We start from the raw sequence: 24,516 nt of genomic DNA, 5'->3' as shown, positions 1-24,516 counted from the left end.
AAGGATGGTCAAAGCACAGTTCCTGTCTGTTTTTGGCAGCCCTTCAGACTGCACATTTTCTGGCAAAAAATTGTGAAGTACTTCTCATGGAAGAATCAAGAGGAGCAATTCACCATTTAAATAAGCCATTGCTGCCCCCCCCCTGCACATTTTAACTTTGGGAAATACTCTTTCTCCTCCCTCTGAACCAGAAATCAGTTTTTGATAACTACAGTATTTTTGGTTTGTTTGCTTTCTTGCTTGCTTGGAGTCTTTGTATAGCCCCTGATGGATCCCAGGGCAGAAAATTAGGCCCCAAACTTAGCCCAGTTGCCCACCCCTAATCCAAAATATGTTGGCTAGATAAGACTAGTCTAGAAGTAGACTATCCCACTTCTTCTCACTGACCACATGGTGAAACAGCATCCCCTACTGGAATTCCTGTTTATTCATGTGATAATCGTGGGAAAATCATGATATCACGCAACGTCAAGTGAAAACCTTCTCACTGTTGCATGATATTGATAGGACCATCCCACTATGGTCCTGTCTTTTTTGTCCAAGTGATAAAGTCCCAGAACTGAGTGTGTTTGTGTTGTGTGCCTTCAAGTCTTTTCCAACTCATGGCAACCCTATCATGGTATTTTCCTGGCAAGATTTGAGCAGAGGAAGTTTGCTTTGCCTTCTCCTGAGACTGAGGCGCTTTACAGACCGCCCTTGTTTGCTGCGCGAAGAAGCCGCAGCAGACAAACCGCGTGGCTCGTCTGCGTAGGAAAAAGAAGCCGCAAAAAGTGCTGAGATGTGCAGACGCTAGGTGTCCGTCACGTCAAAATGGCGGCGCCCATCTCTAGGGCGCCGCCATTTTGAAGCCCTCATTACGTGTGAGGGGCAAGGCGCGTCAGGAAGCGCCGCCCCTCGCGCGTAATGACAGTGCCCAATAGGGCCTGTTGGGAATGCACCTGAGATTGTGTGACTTTCCTAAAGTCACCCAGTGAGTTTCATGGCCAAGCTGGGACAGTACATATACACTCTTAAAATACAGTTATCATACATCTAGTAAGTTAAATGAATGGGATTTTTAGTTGGCAGAATTTTGAAAAATGGAACTTCACCATACAAGATACATGGGCCCAAACAGACAGGCAAAAATAAAACTGCTTCAGGTTACTTTGGAGGTTTAAATGACACACACATTTTAAGAGGCCAGAAGCTGCGCTCCAGTCTTTAGAACTGGAGTACAGCTTTGGTGTGGCTTCCGGCCTCCTATGCATCATTTAAACAGCATACCTCCAAAGTGACCCAAAGCAGCTTTATTTTGGCCTGTCTGTTCAAGCCCACATGACAGCTTTATAAAAACTTGGCTTGCCTAACTTTATTTTTGCAGTGATTATTAAGTTGAACTAGGTCTCCATTCAACTACACTGGATGATCTTGGTCCAGTCACTATGGGCCCGAACTAACAGGCCGAAATAAGCTGTTTCGGGTCACTTTGGAAATATAATATTTATATGATGCATGCATCGTAAGAGGCTGGAAGCCACGCCAAAGCCATTCTCCAGTCCTAAGCACTGGAGCACAGCTTTGGCACAGCTTCTGGCCTCTTAAAATGCATGTGTAATTTAAACAGCATACCTCCAAAGTGATCCGCAGCAGCTTTATTTTGGCCTGTCTGTTTGGGCCCTATGTTTCAACCTAACCTAACTCACATGCAGTATAACAGCTTGCAATTATTATGTAGCAATTGTCAGAAGCAAAGAAATGCCTCCATGTAGCTTACCTCAAAGACCAAAGAGCACCATATATACCATTGTGAGATCCTTGAAAGAAAGGCAAACTGTAACCATAATAAATTAAAGCGCTTTCATCCTGAGAACCACAGCTTAGAAAAATTATCCAGAATCTTGCCCAACATCACCCAGTAGGTTTTGTGGCCGAACTGGGAATCTAACTCTGGTCTCCTGAGATGTAGTCCAACCCTCTACTACAGTACGCTGACTCTCTGTAGGATTAGCTAATTACTATGACTTATATGGAAGGGGGCACAGTCCTTTTACACCACACAGTTACAGTGCTGTTATTCCACTTTAACAGCCATGGCAACTGCTTATGGAATTCTGGGATTTGTTGCCCAGAGAGGGACATTAGGAATTTTCTGCCTGGGAGCTCCTTAGGTACCTTTGACCATAGCCATGGCACTTAAAGTGGAATGAAAATGCTTTAATTGTGTTATGTGAAATGGGCACAAATGAATGTACATAGATGCTGAAAATTATCTCATGGTATTTCATATTGTAATCCTTGGGTACTGATGACTCCTGATTTCCTTATTCTTCCTTGACAGGTTATTCAGTAGCTGTAGGAGATTTCAACGGTGATGGCATAGAAGGTATGTCTCATTCATAGGTGTACAAGGTATGAAAAAATACTTTTTTGATTAGGAGGAAGTGGATTGAGGAAGTGAATAAACAAGGTTGTCTTTTAACCTACAGTGTACAACTCCCAATGTAATGGGCACTGCAAATGGAAGTTATTCTCTTTCCTCTGCCATGCTTGAATCTGCTTTTGAGTGTTGGGTGGGGGACTGCTAAGCCTCTCCTTATTTGCACCCCTCTCTGGCTGTAAGGAACTCTCTCTCTCATCTCAATTGCCAATATTTGTGTGTCATTGGTGAATTCATTAGAGTACCTTCTCCAAAGCAGTCTTATAGACTACTGAAAAAAGAAGAGTCCCTTTCCATTGTGACTCCCTGCTCATGAAAAGGATCCAAAACACACTGCAGAAATAATCCAGTTTGAGACTGCTTTAACTGCTTTGGGTCAAGGCTAAGGAATCCTGGGAATTGTAGTTTATTGTGGCACCAGAGCTCTGATAGAGAAGGCTAAATGTCTCACAAAAGTACAGTTCCCAAAATCCCCTAGCACTGAGTCAGTGCAGTTAAAGCGGTCTCACACTGGATTATTTCTGCAGTGTATTTTGGACCATGCTCACTCCAATAAGGGCTGCATGGCCTCAACATTATTATCTTTCAGGACCAGGTTAATATTTCTCATTATTGATGAAGTAAATGTCTTAACCAATTTTAGAATATATTTATGATATTACCATAATTTTTACATTGTTTTTAACATTTATATAATTTATTCATAAGATGTTAGATTCTTATTTTTAAAAGCTGCCTGCTTGCCTGTCTATTATTTGTGTGTTCCTCTGTATAGGAGCTATGAAATTTATTCATACTGTATATCCTAGTTCACTGTTGGACTCCTGTTCAGACTTCAGTATTGAAGCTCAATGCCAATAAATAAAGTCAACAGGGTTTACTCATGTACATCCAGTGGTGGGACTGTGACCTATAAGTGACTTCTAGAGGTCATTGATTCCTATCTGTATAGGTAACAAAAGCCTCACTTTTCTCTTTGATTTTTAGATTTTGTGTCTGGTGTTCCAAGGGCAGCAAGGACTTTGGGCATGGTAAAGGAACTTAAATACGATACGTTCAATATCAGATTTTTTTTCCCCAGCAGCTGCTGACATAAAACTGTAATAGAGATCTTATATTCATTTATATTTTTTGTGCAGGTGTCAATTTATAATGGAAAAAATATGGCATCCATGTATAACTTCACTGGAGAACAGGTATGGGCTTCTTGTGTGTTTTGGTGAACATGCCTGCTTATCATGTCTGTTTTTGGCCAATGAAAAATGAAGAAATTGGGGATAATAGTTTTAGTTTGTTCTGTTCTGTTCTATTTTTTAAAAGTAGGAAAGAATGGCCATTAGCTACTTTACCTGGAGGAAAATAGCAACTTGAGGCATCATGGCCAGTGCATGAGAAACCTTTGGGAAGGGAGATGGTCAATAGTAGATGGTCCCTGATGAGCTGATATGGAAGATCCTTGTCATTTCATGTTTATTCTGTGATGTATCCACATGAAATGGCTGTTGATAGAAGCTGATCTACAGGAGGCAAATGAGATAGTAATATACATGTGCAGCTGTGGTAATTTTGTTGCGGGTGGGAAAAAATCATTTTTTTCTCACGCTTTGAGTAAAATAAAATGCAGAGAAACTGAGAATGCAAAAAGAAAGCCACTATTTTAGTAGTACCTGTGAAGTATACATAGAAAGGGAGCTGTTACTGCACAAAAATACCATAATGCTGTAAATGTTATTTAATGCAACATGTTTCCATTAACACTTGTCTCTTAGATGGCTGCATACTTTGGATATTCTGTAGCTGCCACAGATATCAGTGGTGATGGGTAAGTTGTGCTATTCTTGTGGTTTTTGGGGAAAGTTACCTGTAGTTTAAAACATTGCCTAAGAGAGCCATTGTGATGTGTTCTGATTGCTAGAACAGGAGTCTGGAAGACCAGAATTCAAATTCCCACTCAGCAATGGAAACCCACTGGGAGATCTTGGGCCAGCCACACACTCCCTTAGCCTCAGAGGAGGGCAAAAGCAAAACTTCTCTGAACAAAACACTGTGATTAGGTCACCATCAGATGAAAATTATGGGAAGACACACAACAACAATGAAGAATTAAAATACAATCTTGAACATACCATTTGAAAACCAGTGTTTGACTTTTTATTTTTAATGGCATGTTCTGTCTTACCTCTGGTACTTTATAAACATCTTTAAATATTTAATGTATTGTGTAATTTATTCTATAAAATCTTAAACAGTATTGCCACAAACTCTTCGAAGGAGAAATGATTCATATTTCACTCCATATAATGTGTGAGCAACAGCAGCAAGGCTCAGGCCCCATTTTTGAGATACCTCACTTGGTGTTCTGAGAGTGTGATGCATCCAAAGTTTGGCATGGTACATTCCATGAATTTTATAAGTGAAAAACTGTAGTTGTTAGTGTCGGAGTAGGTTTTGAGAGATCTGTGTTCTAATCCCTGTTAAGAAATGCACTGGGTGAGTCTGGATAGTTATTTGACCTAACTCGCAGCATTGTGGTAAGACCAAATGGAAGAGCAACAGCATCATGGATACTGCCTTGATCTATGTAGAAAGGCAGGATGTAAGTTTAAATAATAAGCAAATTAAATAAGCACATGCTTAAGTCTCCCACTGAAATCTAGAACTTTCAAGTGCATGACATGACTGAATTGTGGGTACTGTGGTACAAAATCTCATGACTCTAAATGTTGGAGGTTTTGTAGTTATTAAAAGCCTCTCTCTTTTTTCCCTCTTCTCCCTGTCTTTCCTTCAGTTATGCAGATTTACTCGTAGGAACCCCACTCTTCATGGATCGTGGCTCTGATGGCAAGCTTCTAGAAGTGGGACAGGTGTCTGTTTACCTTCAACAATCCTCTGGACGCTTTCACCGTCCAGTCATGAAGCTGAATGGCTTTGAGGTCTTTGCAAGATTCAGCAGTTCAATTGCACCTTTGGGAGACCTTGACCAAGATGGCTTCAATGGTAAAGTGTTCTGTCCTCTTTTTTGGGGTGGGGGGCATTGTTTTTTTACCTTGTGACTGAGTTACCTAGTTATTTCCTAATTACACCTTATAATTCAGTTCAACCTGGCCACTAATTCTGTAGGGGAATATTACTCTAGAAACCCCAAGATTCCCTGGGATGTAACCATGACAGTTAAAGTGGAATAATAGCGCTATAATTGTGTAGTGTGGATGAACCCCTGGTCTGGTTTAGAATGGCAAATTTTCTTCTCGTAATTAATGCCCTGTCTTTGCAATGCTGTTTATCTCCAGTTGTGCCAGCATATTGATACCCTCTTGCATGCTCACCAGCTCCCTTCAAAGCATCCTTGAATATAAATATTAAATAAACAATGGGTGTTTTATATTTGTCCATCCAAACACTTTTTCTATGGCCCTGCAACTGTCTTGGATTACCTTTTACCATAGCTGCACTGACTGTGACTTTGGAGAGTTGGAAGTCAAAATATGTGGGGCAACCCAACCTCTGTTTTAAATCTCTCTTACTTCTAATTGAAGCCCTTTACAGTTCAAGTACAGTTTCCTTTGAAACAGACCATTAGTGATTGAGGCCCCCAGGTTTGCTGAAAGTTACTGAAGAAACTCAAACTCTCATCAACCTGAAAACTGGATCTTTTATCTAAGTCCATCCCAATTGACAAAATCATTAGAAATTCAGTTAGGAGCTTTTTGCACGCATGAGGAAGCCTACAGGATGCAAAGCTTTCCCCTTTGTCAAATGAGAGTATTCAGTTTTTGCCAGCAGAATGTTATGCATGCCCCCTTCCCTTCCCTGAAAAAAAAACATATATTGGTTTTTGTCAAAAGCATACTGGTTTACATTTTGAGACATCAGGGTTTCTTTATTTGGCTTGTAGACATTGCAGTTGCAGCTCCTTATGGTGGAGAAGATAGGAAGGGCCTGGTTTACATCTACAACGGGAGAGCCACGGGTTTGAATGGAGTGCCGTCTCAAGTCCTTGAAGGGCAGTGGGCCTCGGAGACAATGCCACCAAGTTTTGGCTATTCATTGAAAGGAGCTACTGATGTGGACAAAAATGGCTATCCAGGTGATGGTTCAAGAGTTACAATTCAGTCTTCTGTATTGTATATACAAATGCAGCATTTAACCCACAGAAAGCCCCAAGTTTAGATCTTCTTCAGGGATAGGTGGATTTTCTCATTTCCAACTTTTTGACATTAAGATACCTCTTGCTTTACATGTCTGGTAAAGTATACCTTCAGAATCCAGCAGATGTGGATTCTATAAGCATATCTCATGTTTCCTTTGAGCATCCAAGTTTCAGTTCTGATCACCTTACCATGACAACAAAAGTATCTGTATTAATATGCACCAGAGATCTGCTAATGAGAATCGTAAGCTTTAAAATTCAATCAGGCATTGGGTGGTATATCTGCAATTATTTCTTTCTATTTCTAGACTTGATCGTAGGAGCTTTTGGTGTTGACAAAGTTGCTTTATATAGGTAAGTGCTATAAAAAAGAGTGGGGAAGGTCAGCAATACTAAATTTTTAAATAGAAATTATATTATGGACTATGTTAGATCAAGTGAGATTTGTTATTTCAACACGCTTTACTTGCTTTGAGGTTGTAGCAGAAATATCAGATTTAGAGATGTCTTTACTCACTCTGCCAAAGCGTAGCAGTATTGCAGCCAGGCATGACACTTGAGAGGGACAGTGTGTCTCTGGACAAGCCGCCAAATTGAAGGCAAACGTTTCTCAACCCCTATGGTAGAATACATTGTGATTTTGTTTCTTATGGGTGTCCATTTTTACTTACTGTCTGATTTTTTTCAAAAGGGCACGGCCAGTCATAACTGTAAATGCTGTACTAGAGGTTACACCAACAATTCTAAATCCAGAGAACAAATCCTGTGAAGAAAATGGTCAGAAGGTTTCTTGGTGAGACAACTTGCCACTAACATTCTACTACAATGTTCATGGTAAAAATTACTATTGAAAGGTTAAAAAGAAGACCAGGGAATGTCTTCATTTGATCAAAAAATCAACAGTCACAGTAGAAGAGCAAATGATGTATGCTTCTTCTTCCTACTCTTCATGGATGCCTTATTTTCTCCTTGGAGAGAGATAGATTAGGACTAATCTGTTTCTTAATTCCCCTCCCTCTGAAGCAAAAGCATAAGTTCAAGTCTTTCTATTATTTTCTAAAACCATGGTGAAAGAAGTGAATTGACTGTGTGGTGTGGAACCCCACTGAAACATGACCACTTCCACTGGTGCACCTTTTAAGCCCTCTTCAAAAGGGCTGGTGCCCAACCTTGAGTAGAGCCAACTCAGAGAACTGATGGTGAAAGGAATGATTTACTATCAGAAATCTGACATTTAATAGAGAACTGCTTGCCGCAATTGGTTGCCATCCCTTCTGACTACACTGTAATGGGGAATGTGTGCCCTCCAGGAGTTGTAGTGCAGTGTGTGCGAGGGGTAGAAATTGACCACCCTGGACTAGCTATAGAAGCATGTAGAAGGAAGGGGTGAATTGCTTGCACTTCATCTCTTGCTGTTTGTTTCAACAGCTCTTGGGCTCCTAAAAATTTAATATAAATGCTCTTTTGCAGTTGTCAGTGTAGCTCAAATATAAAAGCAGAAGCTTGCTGCAAATTAACTTCTGCAGAAAGTATTTTTAATAATTAAAGGTGGAAGGAAGAGTGATTCAATCATCTGAAAGTGTGTTTAAGCCTAATGATTTTGATGCAGTCACTAGGACACACAACTGGGTCTTATTGGTAGCTATGGGAGGTGAGAACTGGGAGCACAGTATTATGTCTCCTGCAGCAACAAAGTGCCTCCTACCCTTGTATCTGCAGCTTGGTCTACCTTTACACTAACATAGGTTATATTTTCATCATTTCTTAATTCTCCCCAACAGCTTTAAAGTGAAGTTCTGCTTGAAAGCTGATGGCAAAGGAAATCTCCCCAAAGACCTAAGTAAGTCATGCAGATTTACTTGCTATTCAGTGAAGTTCATTGTATCAGCAGGCCTTGAAAACTGGCATTTCTTTTATTGCTAAAGTTTTTTTCACCAGTGTCAGGCATACACAAACTAACATTTACATTTTCCAGTTCAAATGTCACACCAAAGTTGTTCTCGGAGTATGAGAGATAACTTTGTGCCAGTCTTCTGGCTAAAACAAACAAAAAAAGTTTTTTCACTCAAGGTTATTAAACACATTCCCCCCACACATACACACACCGTAGCTTCAAAATTTCAGAAGAAATTTTATGTCTTTAAGAAGACCTAAGAATTGCTATTAAAAGGATTATCGAAGACAAGAGTTGTAACTAATAAGGGCTTGAGATTAGAGCTAGGAAGGGGCCATCCCCATTACCAACAAACTGGGAGATGTGAGGTGAAAAAATGAAATACTATACTGTCTAAAGAAAAAAAAATGCAAATACAGTTGGTCATCCATATCCACTGATTTTTGTCCACCGATTCAGCCATCCACAGCTTGAAAATGTTTTTTTATTATATAAATTCCAAAAAACCCCACACCCTACCTTGTGTGAAGTTGAAGGCTTTCATGGCCGGCATCCATAGTTTTTTGTGGGTTTTTTGGGCTATGTGGCCATGTTCTAGAAGAGTTTATTCCTGATAAAATTTCTTCAGCATAGTGACACAAGAGGAGTGAATTCGAAGGCTTTCATGGCCACCATCCATAATGTTTTTTGTTGGGGGGGGGGGGGTTGGTGGGTTTTTCAGAGAAAATGCCAGCCACAGATGCAGGTGAAACGTCAGGAATAAACTCTTCTAGAACATGGCCACCTTACCTTGACTTTACCATTTTATATAAGAGTCACCACTTCACTATGCCATTGTATTTAATACGACTTGAATATCCATGGAATGTGGTATCCATGGGGGATACTGGAACCAAACTCCAGTGGATACCAAGGGCCCACTGTTTGTAGAAATGGGAGAGCTAGTATTGTGTAGTAATTTGAGTGCTGGATTACTGCTCAGCATGGCTTGTAACCGGCCAAGAGCACCAAATGGGCACTTATAACAACAGTCTTTGTGGTACCCTTAGTGATAGCAGACCTGTGTATGGTTGTCACTGAACTGTAGCATCTCTCTTCATCCCTTGCCAACTCTCATCTTCCACCCTGAATGGTGTTAGGTTCCCCTCATTCGTTGGCAGCTCTACCATTTCTACATACCCTCATGCCAACTATTGTTTTAGTTGTGGTTCTTGCTTTTATTCTTGCCAGCCTCAAGATTGTTTAACTGAAATGCCTTTGTGATTATAGATTTCCATGTGGAGTTGCTGTTGGACAAACTTAAGCAAAAAGGGGCCATAAGGAGAGCCCTGTTTCTTCACAGCAGACAACCTGGTCACTCTAAGAACATGACTGTCCCAAGAGGGGGTCGAATGAGTTGTGAAGAACTTCAGGCTTTCTTAAGGGTAAGAGTACACATACAATTCTTTCTCCCTTCCCTGTTTTCTATAAATGAATATAATATTTCTGATGTCCAGAAACAGAGACAGATAATATAAGGCTTGCCTGCTGTTCTGACCTATTTTTACCCTGGAAAAGTCTTTGTGTCTACAGTTGACCCTTGACATTCAAGGGGGGTTAGGGGCAAAAGACCCTCACAAAAGTCAGAAAATTGTGAATAATGTGGGGGGGGGGGGGAGAGACTAATGCATGCACATCTCCCATCCGAAGCCTCAAACAGCTCTAGCAAGCTGTCTGTGGTGCTGGGAGGGCAGGGGAGTGCATTTGGGGCTTCTTCCTTCCCTTCCAAGGTTTCAGGGAACTCCAGGGACCTCTCTGAAGCCTTGGAAGGGAAGGGAAGGGAAGGGAAGGGGAGAGGGCACACTCATGGCTCCCCCCTTTCCTTCTGCCACTCCTGAAGCAGTAGAGGAGGGGTGACAGCAGTGTGTGTGCACCCTCCATCCTCAGCTTTTCTTTCACTCACAGGGGAAAAGCCTGGGAGGGATAGAGGGGGAGGAGTGCACACGCACATAGTTAGGGACTCATAAATAATTGAATCTGAGAATCCCAAAGTCGCAAATTTTAAGGGACAACTGTATATTAAATTGATAGCTGTCTGCTCTCTCTGTGTGTGTATATGTGGATCATTTGTACATGAAGTAGAACAATACACATACAAATGGAGGAAATTTAAAATAGATGGACACGGTTCTGGTTTGTTACTCTATAAGGTCTCCCAAGTACCTGTATGAATTAACTTTTCTTTATCCACTGTCTTAAGAAAGAAAATTGGCTTTAGATTTGTCTCCAAAGGACCTATTGTTTTAACCTGAACCTTTCAAAATGATACCTCTAATAATATTAGTAGTAATCCTTTTTTCATTTTAAAAAAATATGTATTTCCCACCTGCACACACACAAAACTCCCACTCTTTACAACTTTTATTGGAATTGTATTAATTTAAGCGATCCAGATAAAGCTCAATGACAATTTTTCTTCTTGAGCTGGGTGAGTGGAATGATCATTAGCACTAAGTGAAACATTTGATTTCAAAAATACTTTAGTATACCAAATTTTGTGGGGTTATAGTATTTTCTACTGGGTCGATCGCATTTGTGTTTCTTTCTTTAAAGTAAAAAGCAAATGGCAGACTCAGTTCTTCTTCTTCTTTCTCCTGCTTCTCTTTCTCCTTCTCCTTGTATCCCAATAGCATTAAGTTTTGTCTCACATGGGACCTTATGTGTACAACTGTACTTGTAGTGCTCCATTCCAGGAGTATAGCTCCAGGCAAAAAGAGAGTATTTTCCCTGCCCCCCAAGAATTATCCCCCCCATTGATATTTTCCTTCATTCCTCAAATTTCTAACGTTGCAGTACCTCAAAACATAAGGTGAGTGTTGAGACAAACACTTTAAGTATTTAAAGAAAAGGGGCAGGCAAAGTTGCCAAGGGGATGCAAATGCAGCAAATGTAAGAGTTCTATCTTTAAATAATTTCCAATATCCCATTCTATGTCTTATTCAGTGTCAAGGAAGAGAAGCTGTGTAGTATAGTCCTGCTCATATCTACAGCTAAGTAGGTTTATGCATGTTCCAATAGGTCTTTTATAACTGTGTAATAAATTGTGTAAGTAAATGAAATTATTTTGTGTGTTTCTTATTTAAAGAGCCTTATTTTTGTTGTTGTCCCCATTTAGGATGAATCTGAATTTAGAGACAAGCTTACCCCAATCACCATTTTCATGGAATATCAACTAGATTACAAAACGGCTTCTGATTCTACTGGTTTACAGCCCATCCTCAACCAGTTTACTCCTGCAAATATTAGCAGACAGGTACATTGCTGAAAGCTATCTGAACAAAAGACATTTTTAACCAGTATTTTCTCCTAACATTAATCTTTTTGGATTCTGCTTAGAAATGTAATCTGGGCCATACAGCTTATTTGGTCCCTTACGTATAGCATTGGAGTGGAGATGGAAGTAGTCTGATCTCCATATCTCAGAAGAATATTATTCTTTAACAAATCACAATAAATTTTCTGAATAGCTAAGGGCAGCTAATAACTGCTATTACCAATTTATTTTAATCTGTTTAAGGAAAAAAATCAAGCATGTGAAATACCATGACCTCCCTGAAGAAAGTGGAGAATAGACTTTCTACCTCTCCTCCTCCCCATCATTAGCATATGTACACAGTTGTTCTCTTTAAAAAGCAAGCATTAAATTCTCATTTAACTGTTCTTCCTTACCCAAACATTGTCCTACATGGGAAGAGTTTGATGTTATTAGCTACTTGTGCACTTAAAGTTTAAAAAAACAGCAACAGCAACCAGGGGATGGCATCCATAAATACTGTAATAGACCTAGACCAATAAAGACTCAGGTACTTTATTTTGTTTTATTTTTTCCAAATTCAGGCTCATATTCTTTTGGACTGTGGTGGTGACAATATCTGCCGACCAGATTTGCAAGTGACTGTTGACAGGTAAAGACTAACCGTTGTGAAAATAGACAATTAGGACTGTAAAACACATTGACCTGATTTGGATAATCCTGTTTTAGTTTAACTAATAAGCTAATATATTAATGAGGCTTATACAGCCCTGCTTTCTTCACAGCATGAGAGATGAATCCCAGAAGCCTCTAAATAAGCTTCTCAGAAGCCTCAACTTTTCATTCAAACTGGGATGGAGTCTGTGGTTTTCAGATACATTTCAGAACAAACCAGCATATTTCAGACCAAGATTTAATGGTTTACCATGGTTTCCCACTTCAGATGAAATAGGAAAACCATGACTAATTAATAATAATAATACGTAATAATAATAATACGTAGTAATAATAATAATAATAATAATAATATGATTTATTTATAGCCCGCCTTTTCACGGGGAATCAAGGTGGGTTACAGCATGTAAAAACAATGTGTTACATATCAAATCCAATTAAAATTTATCCCCCTCCCAACCTCCTATCCCAAATTATAGAACAAAATTAAATAAATTACAATATAACATGTTATAATGATAAAATCAGCAGAGCTGAGGAAAAGAGGAAAGGCGTCTATAGTAGGAGGGAGAATATGCTATTGTGCTCGTGGAGGGGAGGCTAATTTGGAAAGGCCTGGTTTAATTAATTAGGGAGAAATAAATCCAAATGCAGCCATTGTGGTGAGTGTGTCAGCAAAGACTGTTGTGAAACAAGAGGGAAAACGGGATATTGAGCTCCAGTGCTGTAATGGTAGGGACAAATTAGATGTTCTGTGATAATTCATATAACAATATTTCTCTCCTTTATAAAAGAAAGAAAGGGTGAGATTTTTTAGAAAAAGATTTAGATCAGGGAATTAGCAAGAGGTCCTTAACCCTTCATCTGTTTTCCCTTAAGGAAGTTTCTCCCCTGTAGAATTTCAAATACATATTTTTGGTTTGACCTTACAACAGGTAAGATTGTTGGGTGGTGTATGCGGAGTCTCACTAGCAGTTAATGTGTTAATCTTTTCCTTTCCTCCTCCTCCTATTTCTTCAATCTAAGTTCATTCATTCCAAAATGCCTTTGCTTTAAAGACTAAACAAACATACAAACAAAAAGACTGGAACACTCTAACATATATTTTATGATACAAGAAACTCTCGCTTATCTGATGGGTTAGGAACCAGAGGATTGTCAGAAAGTGGAATTGGTTGAAAATTGGGACAAAAGGATTTTTTTAGCTTGCAAATGCATTTGGATGGCAAAAAAAATACACTGTAATATACTATATTATATATAGTATCAACCCATATATCACTTTTGAATGCATGCAAAAGCTAAATAATACAAAAGTAAAGTAATACAGTATGAACAAAATATTATATTTACTATCCTGCATTGTATATTAGTGTATATATTTGTTATATTCTATTACCATATATATTAAATTACATTATACTGTATACCAGTGATCCCCAGACTGTGCTCTTTAAGAGATTTTGGACTTCAGCTCCCAGAATCCCAGACTATTTGCTGCAGCTTCTGGGAACTGAAGTCTAACATCTCTTAAAGGGTACAGTTTGGGGACCATTGCTGTATAATGTATTATAAGCACAAATACTGTACAGTAATACTATAGGAGATACACTGGCCACAAACACCATGAACTGGACACAGATTGAAAGGGCAAAGATGGCACACAGACACAGTGAGATCAGGGGATCGGCACCATGCAGCACTCATTTGGTCGCAACTGTGCCTTCATAGTTGCCTTGTCATCTTTTCCTCTTCTCAGCTTAATTTTCCAGCAATACAAGCATTTATTTATCTTCTTATAGCACATCTTCCATATTTATTTATTTATTTATACATACATACATACATACCCCGCTCTTCAGCCCTAATGGCTCTCAGGGCGGTTTACAATTATTATTTTTAATCAGACAGTTCCCTGCCCTCAGGCTTACAATCTAAAAGACAGGAAACAAAAGGCGAAGGGAATGGTGGAGGGAAAGGGGTGAGGTCCAGTGGTTCTTCTCTCCCTCTGAGGCCTGGACCAAGGCAGATGGATTGGAGGGAGGGTTCTTCCTTCTTCCTTAGCTGCTTTAAAACAAGAGGCTAATTCTGTGTTGTTTTATCCAGCAGAGGGCAGCACTATTTCTGTATGTTTGTTTTATGCAGTCTGGCTTTCTATAAATAGTTCAAATCTAGGTTGACAGAACTGAGGCTTTGTAGCTTTGACAAGTTTCATATGCCTACATTTTTTCTTCTCATGCACAAAGACTATTATGTCTATTCAGTACTCAGATGCTTTTAGAAGTAGATGATTGATTACAGATGGAAACCCAAATAGGCCTCAGTCTTCTCTGAGAAGGCATTTCTCTGAGGTTGTTATAAAAAGTACAGGAGCAGTATATACTTTGGACACTCAGCTGCATTGTGTAGTTTTGCTTGTGTGTGGAGAACTTTTGTAGTTCATTAAAGAAGCTGTTTCTGGAAACATTTAAAAAAGATGGGCCACAGCTAAATCAGATGTCCTTATGCCCAGGCCTTTTGTAGTTTGTTGAAGAAGCTGTTTCTGGAAACATTTTAAAAACATGGGGCATAGCTGAATCAGATGTCATATGCCCATTGTATTCTGATGTGGTATGTATGGGAGAATTAGGCCCGAAACAGATGGGCCAAAAGCACTGCGTTGGCGCCGAAATTGAGATTCCAGAGTGCGTGCAACCGCACGCTCTGGAACCCTAATACATATGGACAGCACCATCTTTACGCAGTTTGGTTGCTGTGGGCTCACTTGGGAGTAGGGTTGCCATACATCCGGACCTCCGAACCGGGAAAATATAGGACAAAATGTTCAAATGTAGGACACATTTTTTGTGTGTTCTACATTTGAATAGGGGAGGCTTTCCCTCGCCGCCTGGGCCCCGGGCCTCGCCGCTATCACAGCGGGGAGTGGAGCCCAAGCGGCAAGGGAATCCTCCTCTGAGGAGGCCGGGAAAGAGGGCGCGAGGCCGCTGGCGATCGCCACGGCCTGCCCTCCTTCTCAGCCTCCGAGGAGGCTGGGAAAGAAGGCGCGGGGCCGCGGGGAGGGTGGTGCGGCCGCGCACAGGAGGTGCCGCCTCCCCCTTTGCCTCCTCCGCCAAAGGCCTCGCTGTCCTCCTCTTACTCCGCGCGGCCATGCGAGGTGGAAGAGGAGGAGGGCAGCGAGGCCCCACGGGTTGCAGCGCAACCCCGCTGCAACCGGGCTTTTCCCGGTTTTTGGCGGCACCCGTGACATGAGCGGGCAGGTGCCGCCAAAAGCTGGAAAAGCCCGGTTGCAGCCTGGTTATGGCAACCCTACTCAGGAGGGAAAATTGGCTGCTTCAGATCGCCCCTTTGGGGCAGTCTGTCAAGCCCTTTAGTTAATGGGAGAAGGGTTTCCTGAATTCAGGAATATCACACACACACACATACACACACACTGTTGGACTGCCACTGTCATTAGTCTGACCCAACAGAGCCAATAGTGGAAGGTGAGGATGGGAGCTGATGCTCAGTTACATCATGAAGACCTCTGGGGGGGAAATAACCAGGAGGGAAAATTGATTTAAAAGACCTAATTTCTCCCTTATTGATTGTGTGCAGTGATCAGAAGCAGATCTATATTGGGGATGACAATCCTTTAACTCTCATCATCAATGCTCAAAATCTTGGAGAGGGAGCCTATGAAGCAGAACTCTTTGTTACCATCCCACCTCAAGCAGACTTCATTGGTATAGTTCGCAACAACGAGGTAAGTCTTGCAAACATGCTACAAGTAGTGTTATTGAAGCCACTGACTGAGTCAGTTGTACAATTAGGCCTGCATCAAATGTCACACCAGTTTCAAAGTATTGTTCCATTTATTTGAATCTTCCTGAATTTTTGTAATTATTGGAATTTAACAGCAGTGGAGACTTTAAAAGCCTCACTGAACTACAGGAAGGAGGGAGGGGGTAAAATCTTTTGTTCTCAGTTACTAACAGGGTAAAGTGGAAATTGGATGCGGACCACTCACAGACCGTGTTAGACCCATAGACTGGAAGTTCCCCATATATGCTTTGTTCTCTGGTGGACAAGCTCTGAGGGCCATTTTCTCAGACCTTCGATGGGCCAAAAATGATATCAGAAAGTCACTTCTCTGTCTTTGTCTGTGTGTATTTTTAAACTGCTTCCATTTAAACAAACACACCAATAAAATAGATTTTGAGCTAATATTAGGTATGGTGGCACATCTTTTTTAGAGGTCATCCCCAAGGATGACCTCTAGAGACACGATTTTCCTGTTTTGGGGAAGGGAGAGAATTCAAAAACATTTTTGTGGGAAAAGTTTCTCTTGGGGAATTTGGGAGCCCATGAAAATGGCCTTGGCCACTACATGTACTTCAGGAGCCACATGGCTCCCACATGTACTTTATACTTTGATACATAAATATAATTTGTCTTTCAATACCTTCGCCTGTGTTTAAAATAGTGAAGAGTATCAGGCAAACTAAACCAATGCCATTACCATAAAGCTTTACTGGCTCTCCCTTGTCCTTTCACAGCTATTTTATTTCTTCCCTCAGACTGATCAGATGGTGTTCATGACCAGTGTGGGCCCACCAGCTGGAACTATAAAGCTGGATGATCCTTATCCTAAACTGGATAAGTGGTGTCTGTCTGGAAAGAGGGTTCAAACTGCACACTGTTGAGCCAGTCTGCAAAAGCAAAGCTATTTCTATTGAGGCGCTTAGAGCCACACATTTGGTAATTGAATTAATTCAGGCTCATCCTCTTATAGCTTGGAGAAATGAACAGAACAATCCCAAGAGGCTGACACTAATGTCAGGCTGTCATTCTTCTTCTCCTCATATGACCATAATTTATGTTTTGAAGATTAAATGAAATTTGGCTGAAAATTCTGTTGTGATAAAATTTCTAATTAAAACCCACCCACATCCCTATATTGTTAGTTTATAAAGATACGACATATTTTTCTCACTTTGACCTTTTGACTGAATAAAATATTTTTTTGAATATTAGACTACATCATGGAATTAGTCAGTATACAATCTTGATAACTGAAGGTTTTCTATCATCTTATTTATGCTTCCAAGTATCTTTTTATATCTAGACTCTGAAAGTTTTGGTGTATCCAGAAGGAGTTTATTCTGAACTCCTTGTTCTTTTGGGAATGGTTGAAAGTATTATGCTGTTCTTTGAAAACTTTTCTCTTTGCTTCACTTCAGGCTTTAGCAAGACTCTCCTGTGCTTTTAAAACAGAGAATCAAACTCGGCTGGTTGTCTGTGACCTTGGAAATCCCATGAAAGCAGGAACAAAAGTAAGAATGAGTGAGCTGCTTGTTTGCTAATGTTAATAAAAGAACAGAGAAGCCTGTGTATGGCAAAAAAAAGAGAGCACATTGAATTGGGGGCACTATCTCAAAAGCAATACTGGCATTTTTTGATGTCTGGATAAGCCACACATAGGTTGCATTTTTATGTCACTGTATGCCAAATGTATGGTGAAGGAGCCAATACACTTGTGCAGTTCCTTGACCTTTCTTTCACTAGTTTCTCCAATAATGGTACTGGCTAAACAAACAATTGAGCTTCCCTCCCTGTTTGCTTTGACCTGTGAACTAGAAGTCGGGTTGTTTTCCCCCAGAGAAACCAGAATCATCAGCCTTCATCAGGCTTGTAGGAGATGGCAGAGAAACAGTAGACAAGCATTCCATGTTTGTTTAGCTGCTCCCACATAACAAGATGCACCAAGCATCAATAATTGAGCAGGGCACACCAGCAGTACACTGGGTTGTTCACAGTAAGAAGCAATTACTGATATGTATGAACACAACAAACAGGTACAAGCAAACTTTCCTCTGCCTGTTACCTGTTTTAAAATTCTGTGCATCTTTTTGTGTTACAGCTCTCAGCTGGTCTTCATTTCAGCGTTCACCAAGAATCAGAGATGGACACCTTTGTGAAGTTTGATCTGCAGATCCGTAGGTAAGGAACCCTTTTCCTCCCTGTTTTTACTTATGTACTTAATATGATGGTTACCAAAGTGACAGACGAAGATGTAGAAATGATGGTTATTGGTAGTATTATAATTAATATTGAGTCTCAGAAATAATTAGCATTCTCCAATAGGGGTAGAGACAATTCATCCAATGGGCCATATTTTGGTCCCTAGGCTGTTTTTGAGACCTCTAGGACACTCCAATTTTTGAAAAATGTTGTGCCCCAAACAACCCAAGAATTATTGGAGGGGGAAAATTCTGCCATATTTTTTACTTCAGTGTGGACAGCCAGTGCTGCCCCATAATCCTCAACAATTTGGGAAGGAGACTAAACAGCAAAGGAATTGTAGTTGTATGCCTTCAAGTCATTTGCGACTTATTTTTCCCTATCATAGGATTTTCTCGGCAAGATTTGTTCAGAGGAGTTTTTGCCATTTCCTTCCTCTGAGAGAATGTGACTTGCCCAAGATCATCCAGTTGGTATCTGTGGCCAAGTAGGGATTTGAAACCTGGTCTCCAAAGTAATAGTCTAACACTCAAACCACTAGGCCACACTGTCTCTCAATGATATCCTTTCTCATATTATATAGAATTCCTTATATAAAGGAATGATCTTAATATTTTACACTTGATGTGAAAAATATATGTTTACAGTTTAATATAATTAACTTGCTTTTGCAGCTATGTTACCCATTAGTCTGGTAAAGAGAATATTTATGAGCGGTCTTTTGCCTGTGGCCTTTGATTGGCTTTGCACTTAAAGGGTTGTCTGTTGTCTTTGTTCAAAAGCTGCTGTTTTGAAGATGCACAGTTTGTGCACAGTCAGGCTGTCATGGCTAATCCATTATTTTTTAATCACAGTGGCTTAGACATTGGATGTTATCTGTCCATAACTGAACATTTGTGCTGTAAAGAGAACAAAAAATTGATTCTCAAGGCTCTGAACATTGGAACTACAAAGAGAATGAGGGAGAAATTGAGAGAGAGAGTGATTGTGTTTGTGGCAAGTAATGTTTCAAGTGACTGTTTTGAGCTACTGAAAATGAAACATTTGGTCACTTCACTTTGACATCAGTATTTCAGCACCAGATAAAGACATGTTTACGGTACTTTCAGAAGCACAGGGACTGTGTAGAACCTTTTTCTGGGCTGCTGGTTTTCTGGTGTTCACTAGGGCCACATGTCACCATGTGCTGCTGCGGAGGCAGCCAAAAAGGGCACACTCCTCCAGCCCTAGGCTTTCTTCTTGGGTTCTGGAGCAACAGGTAAAACAATTCAGTTTGTATTAACCTTGTTATGTCCCAGTTCAGGTGTAGGACATGCTGGACATTGACTGGACTGCCCACACCAGAACCATGGTTTGGGCCATTTATTGTCCAAACAAGATGAAGTCAGAAAGGGGGGAGGCTTTTGGCCTGTGCAAACAAGGCCCAAGTTTGTATTTTATGTATTTATTAGAATATTTGTTTTATTTTGCTTGTTTCTTTTATATACAAAAACAAACAAACAAAACAAACAGCTTCATTTATATACCACTTCATACTGAACTAGCAGTGTCTTAGTGGTTTACAACCGTAAGCTAATTGCCCCCAACAATCTGGGTACTCATTTTAGCGACCTTCTTGGAAGGATGCAAGCCTGAGTCAAGCATGAGCCCTTTTGCTGGTATTGAACTCGCAACCTTATGGTTTTGAGTGAGTGGCTGCAGTACAGAAATTTAACCACTGCGCTACCAGGGCTCCTTTCTCCCAAAATAGGTTATCCCACCTTATCCCACCTTTCTCCCAAAATAAGTTCCACCCATCATGGCAATGTACAAGTGAAATTGATTTAACAGTTTAAAAGAATTAAAATATTTTAAACAAACTTAAAACTTACTAAATAATTAAAAATGGGTTCAAACAGTTTAAACCCCTGTACACATGCATCTTGGAATGCATTAGGTTCAAAAGGCTTTTAGTAAAAATGATGCTTTCACTTGGTGCTGGAATGAAGCTAGAATTAATAGAGTCAATCAGGGTCCCCAGACAAAGACATTTATTCTCGTGTCTTTGGACACTTGAGAAACATATGTAAATAAAAGGGCTGCATTAGGCACATCCCTCCAGCTAACTGGTATCTGCACTATTTTTGCTGGAATTCAGTGACTACTGCTAAGATTCCCAGCACAGTTGCCACAATAATTTGCCAGCAACTATGAGCCCTTTAACACTGAACAACTACAGCACTTTGATACCACTTTAACTGCCATGTGAAAAGCCTATGGGATCCTGGGATTTGCAAAGAGCCCTAATTCCCTAAAACCTACAAATATTGGGATTCCATAGGATACAGCTATGGTACTTAAGAGGAAATCATGGTGCTATAATTGTGTAGTGTGAAAAGACTCTGTGTTGCCCTTTATGGTGCAAGAGGGCATCATATTGGAAGGGCATCTCATTTCCTTTTGGGAGGGAAAGAAAGAACGAAAAAGCCTTATTTTTCTTCTCTCAGTGGCCTTGAATCCCATTGTGGGAGAACGGCGGGAAATAAATTTTTGACATAAATAAATAATAAATAAGTGAGTTCTGGGGCAGGCCATATGTGGCTTTATGCTACCCATGTCTGGTTTAACAGACATTATCAGAAGTCATTTTTCAAGTATCTCATGATTATACTCAAGTATCTCTTGGATTTCTAAAGTGTTTTTGGAGCATGCTGTTTGCAGGCTCAATCTACGGACTCTTCCTTTTGAGAAGAGTACATAATTGGGGATTCTCTTTATGTTGTTGGTCTGTTTTACAGCTCAAACCTGTTCAACAATCAAAGCTCCATGATCTCATACCAGGTGGATTTGGCCATCTTAGCAGCAGTAGAAATCAGAGGGTGAGTTCTCATCCTAACACCAGTTTTAGCCACTGACTTCTTTTTAAAAATATATATATATAATTCTATGGTTTGCAATGTGTGCTTAATATCTGGTCCTCACTTTCTGTTCCTTGCACAATTTAGGGTCTCTTCACCTGATCACATCTTTCTCCCAATTCCCAACTGGGAACCCAAGGAGAATCCAGAAACAGAAGATGACATAGGGCCTCTGGTTCAACATATCTATGAGGTAAGTGAAGTCAAGAGTGTAGCGTGTGAACAAAGAAAGGAGAACTTTTGGCTCTATGGATGTTTTAGCCTACACTTCCCATTAACTTCATGGAGCAAGGCCAGTGGTGTTGGATATAGAAGGTGTAATCCAAAGCTTTTGAGGGGCCAAACATTTTCCACTGCATAAATCATGCATGTTTATTATGCAGATTTTTTCCACCAAGAAGCTGGTCAGATGACTTTGTGGATTACACATCTTGTTTCAGAGACTAAGCAGAAATACTGAGGTTCCAACAGACTTATTCTGGTGATACCATATTGTGTTTGTCACCCTACACTGAAACCACCTTTCTGCTGTTTTGTTTTGCCCAACAATGGAACAGAGAGCCTAAAATGCTAAAACAAAACAATGTACCCTACCAGTTAAAGTACTGTGGCTTTCCAGATGATTGCCAGTCTTTCATGTTTATACTACCAGTTGAGTCTCCTTTATCCAAAATGTTTGGGACCAGAAATGTTTGGGATTTCAGATTTTTATTTTTTCATTTTGATTTTGGAATAGCTGTATTTGCATATTCATATATAATGAGATAGCTTGGAGATGGGGTTCAGGTCTAAACACAAAATTTATTTATGTTTCATATAGGCCTTCTACACATAGCCTGAAGGTAATTTATAATTTAATATTTGGGGCATGAAACAAAATGTGTGTACATTGAAGCATCAGAAAGCAAAAGTGTCACTATCTCAGCCACACACAAAAACATTTTGGTTTTTGGAGTATTTTGGATTTTGAAATTCCAGATAAGGGAGACTCAACCTGTATTCTAGGCTATTTATCAATCCTCTGCTCTGTGTGCTTGGTGAGCTTTCCTAACACTAGTTATGCATAAAACCTTACTGCTTACTTTCTTATTAGCTGCCCTCAAATTGGTTCCGACTCATGGCTATCCTGTGGATGAGACATCTCCAAAAATCCCTATCCTCATCCTCTGCTGCCCTTCCCAGATCCTGCACGCCCCTACCCATAACTCCTCTGATTGTGTCTATCCATCTGGTTTGTGGTCTTCCTCTCTTTTCTACCCTCTACCTTTCCTAGCTGTTTTTGTTTTTTCTAGTGACCTGTGCCTTCTCATGATGTGGCCAAAGTATGATAGTCTCAACTTGATCATCCTAGCTTCCAAGGAGAGCCCTTGTCTGATCTGTTCCAGAACACATTTGTTTATCTTCTTGGCTGTCCATGGTATCCTAAGTTCCTTCACTGTCCAGCTCTCACATCTGTATGTGGTAATTGGGAATACAATGACCTGAGAAATTCTGACTTTAGTGCTCAGTTGTATGTCATTGCTCTTCAAGTATCTTTTCCAGTTCTTTCATAGCTGCCCTTCCCATTCCTAGTCTTCTTCTTATTTCTTGGCTGCAGCCTCCATTCTGGTCAACGTTTGATCCTAAATATGGGAATTCTTTAACTATTTCAATGTCTTTGTTGTCTGGATTGAATTTGTGTATTTCTTCTGTGGTCATTATTTTTGTTTTCTTTATGTTCAGCATCAGACCCGCCTTTGCACTTTCATCTTTGATCTTCTTTATTAACTGTTCCAATTCCTGAATGTCTTCTGCTAATATTATGGCTTCTTCTACATATCTTAGATTGTTAATGTTGCTTCCTCCTAGCTTCACTTCTCCTTTTTCTGATTCTAATTCTGCTTTTCTTATGATGTTTTCAGCATCATAAGGTGATAGGATGCAGCCTTGCCTGATCCCTTTGCCTATTGGGAACCACTCTGTTCCCCCAAATTCTGTTCTAACAGTGGCTTCCTGTCCTTGGTACAGATTTCTTATCAGGACTATCAGATATAGTGGCACACCCATGTCTATGAGTGCATTCCATAGCTTTTCATGAGCTATACAATCAAATGTTTTACTGTAGTCTATGAAACACATGTTGGTTCTTTCTTTTTCTTTTTCTTTTTCTTTTCTTTTTTTTTAAATTCTTTGGTGCACTCCATTAGTCATTGCATGTTTGCAATGTGGTCCCTAGTGCCCCTTCCTTTTCTGAATCCTGTTTGCACCTATGCAGTTTCTCTCTCCATGTATGTGTGGAGTCTGTGCTGCAGAATTTTGAGCATTATTTTGGTTGTGTGGGAGATTAGTGCTATTGTCCTATAGTTGCTGCAGTTTTTTGTATCTCCTTGTTTGTGGATTGGCATGTATATCGAGTGTTTCCAGTCTGTTGGCCACTGCTTTGTTTCCCACATTTGTTGGCATATTTCAGTTAGCACTAAATCTGCATCTGTCTGTAGGCACTGTAGCAGTCTAATTGGAATATCATTGTTCCTGGTGATTTATTTTTTCCCCATTTTCTGTATTGCAGATTCCACTTCACTTCTTAAAATGTGTGTTTCATCTTCATATGGCTCCTCATTCCAAACATCATTCATTCCCTCATCTCTTTTGTATAACTCTTCTAGTATTGCCTCCAGTGTCTTTTTATTTCTTCTTGTTCTTGTATTATGTTATTTTTTTTTCCTCCGTAGAGCATCCCTGTCCTCGGTTTGAACTTGGCTTTAATTTCTCGGATTTTTGATACAGGTCTCTCATTCTTCCCTTTTTGTTGTTTTCTTCTATTTCTCTGCACTGATCATTGTAGTATTTCTCCTTATCCCTGTGTGTCAGATGTTGGACAGTTGTATTCATGTTTCTGGCTTTGTTCCTATCTCCCTTTCCTGTTGCTTTTTTTCTTTCTTTTATTGCATGAAAGCAAGGTAAATACTTTTAAAAAACCAAAAACTTTAAAACGGGGCGGGGGGGGGGACCTTGCATTGCTTTTATGACACTTTTTTTCTTCCTAGCCAAATATTGAAGAAATGGTTGACTTTGATGTTGTCTTGCTGTGAATCACAAATTATATTTGTTAAGTAATAATGGTGAAAATGGTAGTTGCATTAAGAATATCTCAGGTTTGTTAGGTGCTTTACCAAAATTTATTCAAGTTCCTGAAACTCATGAGCCCCA

At 40.0% G+C, this 24,516-nt stretch overlaps 1 protein-coding gene across 3 annotated transcripts in view; it reads left to right on the top strand.

Moving 5' to 3' along the window:
- The window catches only part of ITGAV (integrin subunit alpha V), a 101,838-nt gene that overhangs the window by 46,127 nt on the left and 31,195 nt on the right, over positions 1-24,516 (top strand). For all 3 annotated transcript variants that reach the window (XR_006103675.1, XM_042465071.1, XM_042465082.1), the window contains 17 exons: positions 2,321-2,365; positions 3,407-3,450; positions 3,559-3,615; positions 4,189-4,241; positions 5,208-5,416; positions 6,315-6,506; positions 6,878-6,923; positions 7,261-7,362; positions 8,351-8,409; positions 9,733-9,887; positions 11,618-11,755; positions 12,340-12,407; positions 16,025-16,172; positions 17,650-17,742; positions 18,330-18,409; positions 21,208-21,288; positions 21,415-21,520. Coding sequence is in view for 2 of the 3 variants with exons in the window: in XM_042465071.1 (XP_042321005.1) it covers positions 2,321-2,365; positions 3,407-3,450; positions 3,559-3,615; positions 4,189-4,241; positions 5,208-5,416; positions 6,315-6,506; positions 6,878-6,923; positions 7,261-7,362; positions 8,351-8,409; positions 9,733-9,887; positions 11,618-11,755; positions 12,340-12,407; positions 16,025-16,172; positions 17,650-17,742; positions 18,330-18,409; positions 21,208-21,288; positions 21,415-21,520 (1,676 nt within the window). In the remaining variant the exon portion in view is untranslated. The remainder of the gene's footprint in view (positions 1-2,320; positions 2,366-3,406; positions 3,451-3,558; positions 3,616-4,188; positions 4,242-5,207; positions 5,417-6,314; positions 6,507-6,877; positions 6,924-7,260; positions 7,363-8,350; positions 8,410-9,732; positions 9,888-11,617; positions 11,756-12,339; positions 12,408-16,024; positions 16,173-17,649; positions 17,743-18,329; positions 18,410-21,207; positions 21,289-21,414; positions 21,521-24,516) is intronic.

The sequence above is a fragment of the Sceloporus undulatus genome, chromosome 1 (assembly GCF_019175285.1).
Source record: "Sceloporus undulatus isolate JIND9_A2432 ecotype Alabama chromosome 1, SceUnd_v1.1, whole genome shotgun sequence".
Taxonomy (NCBI): Eukaryota; Metazoa; Chordata; class Lepidosauria; order Squamata; family Phrynosomatidae; genus Sceloporus; species Sceloporus undulatus.
The sequence above is the reverse complement of the archived record's forward strand: the minus strand, read 5'-3'. Positions and strand labels throughout refer to the sequence as shown.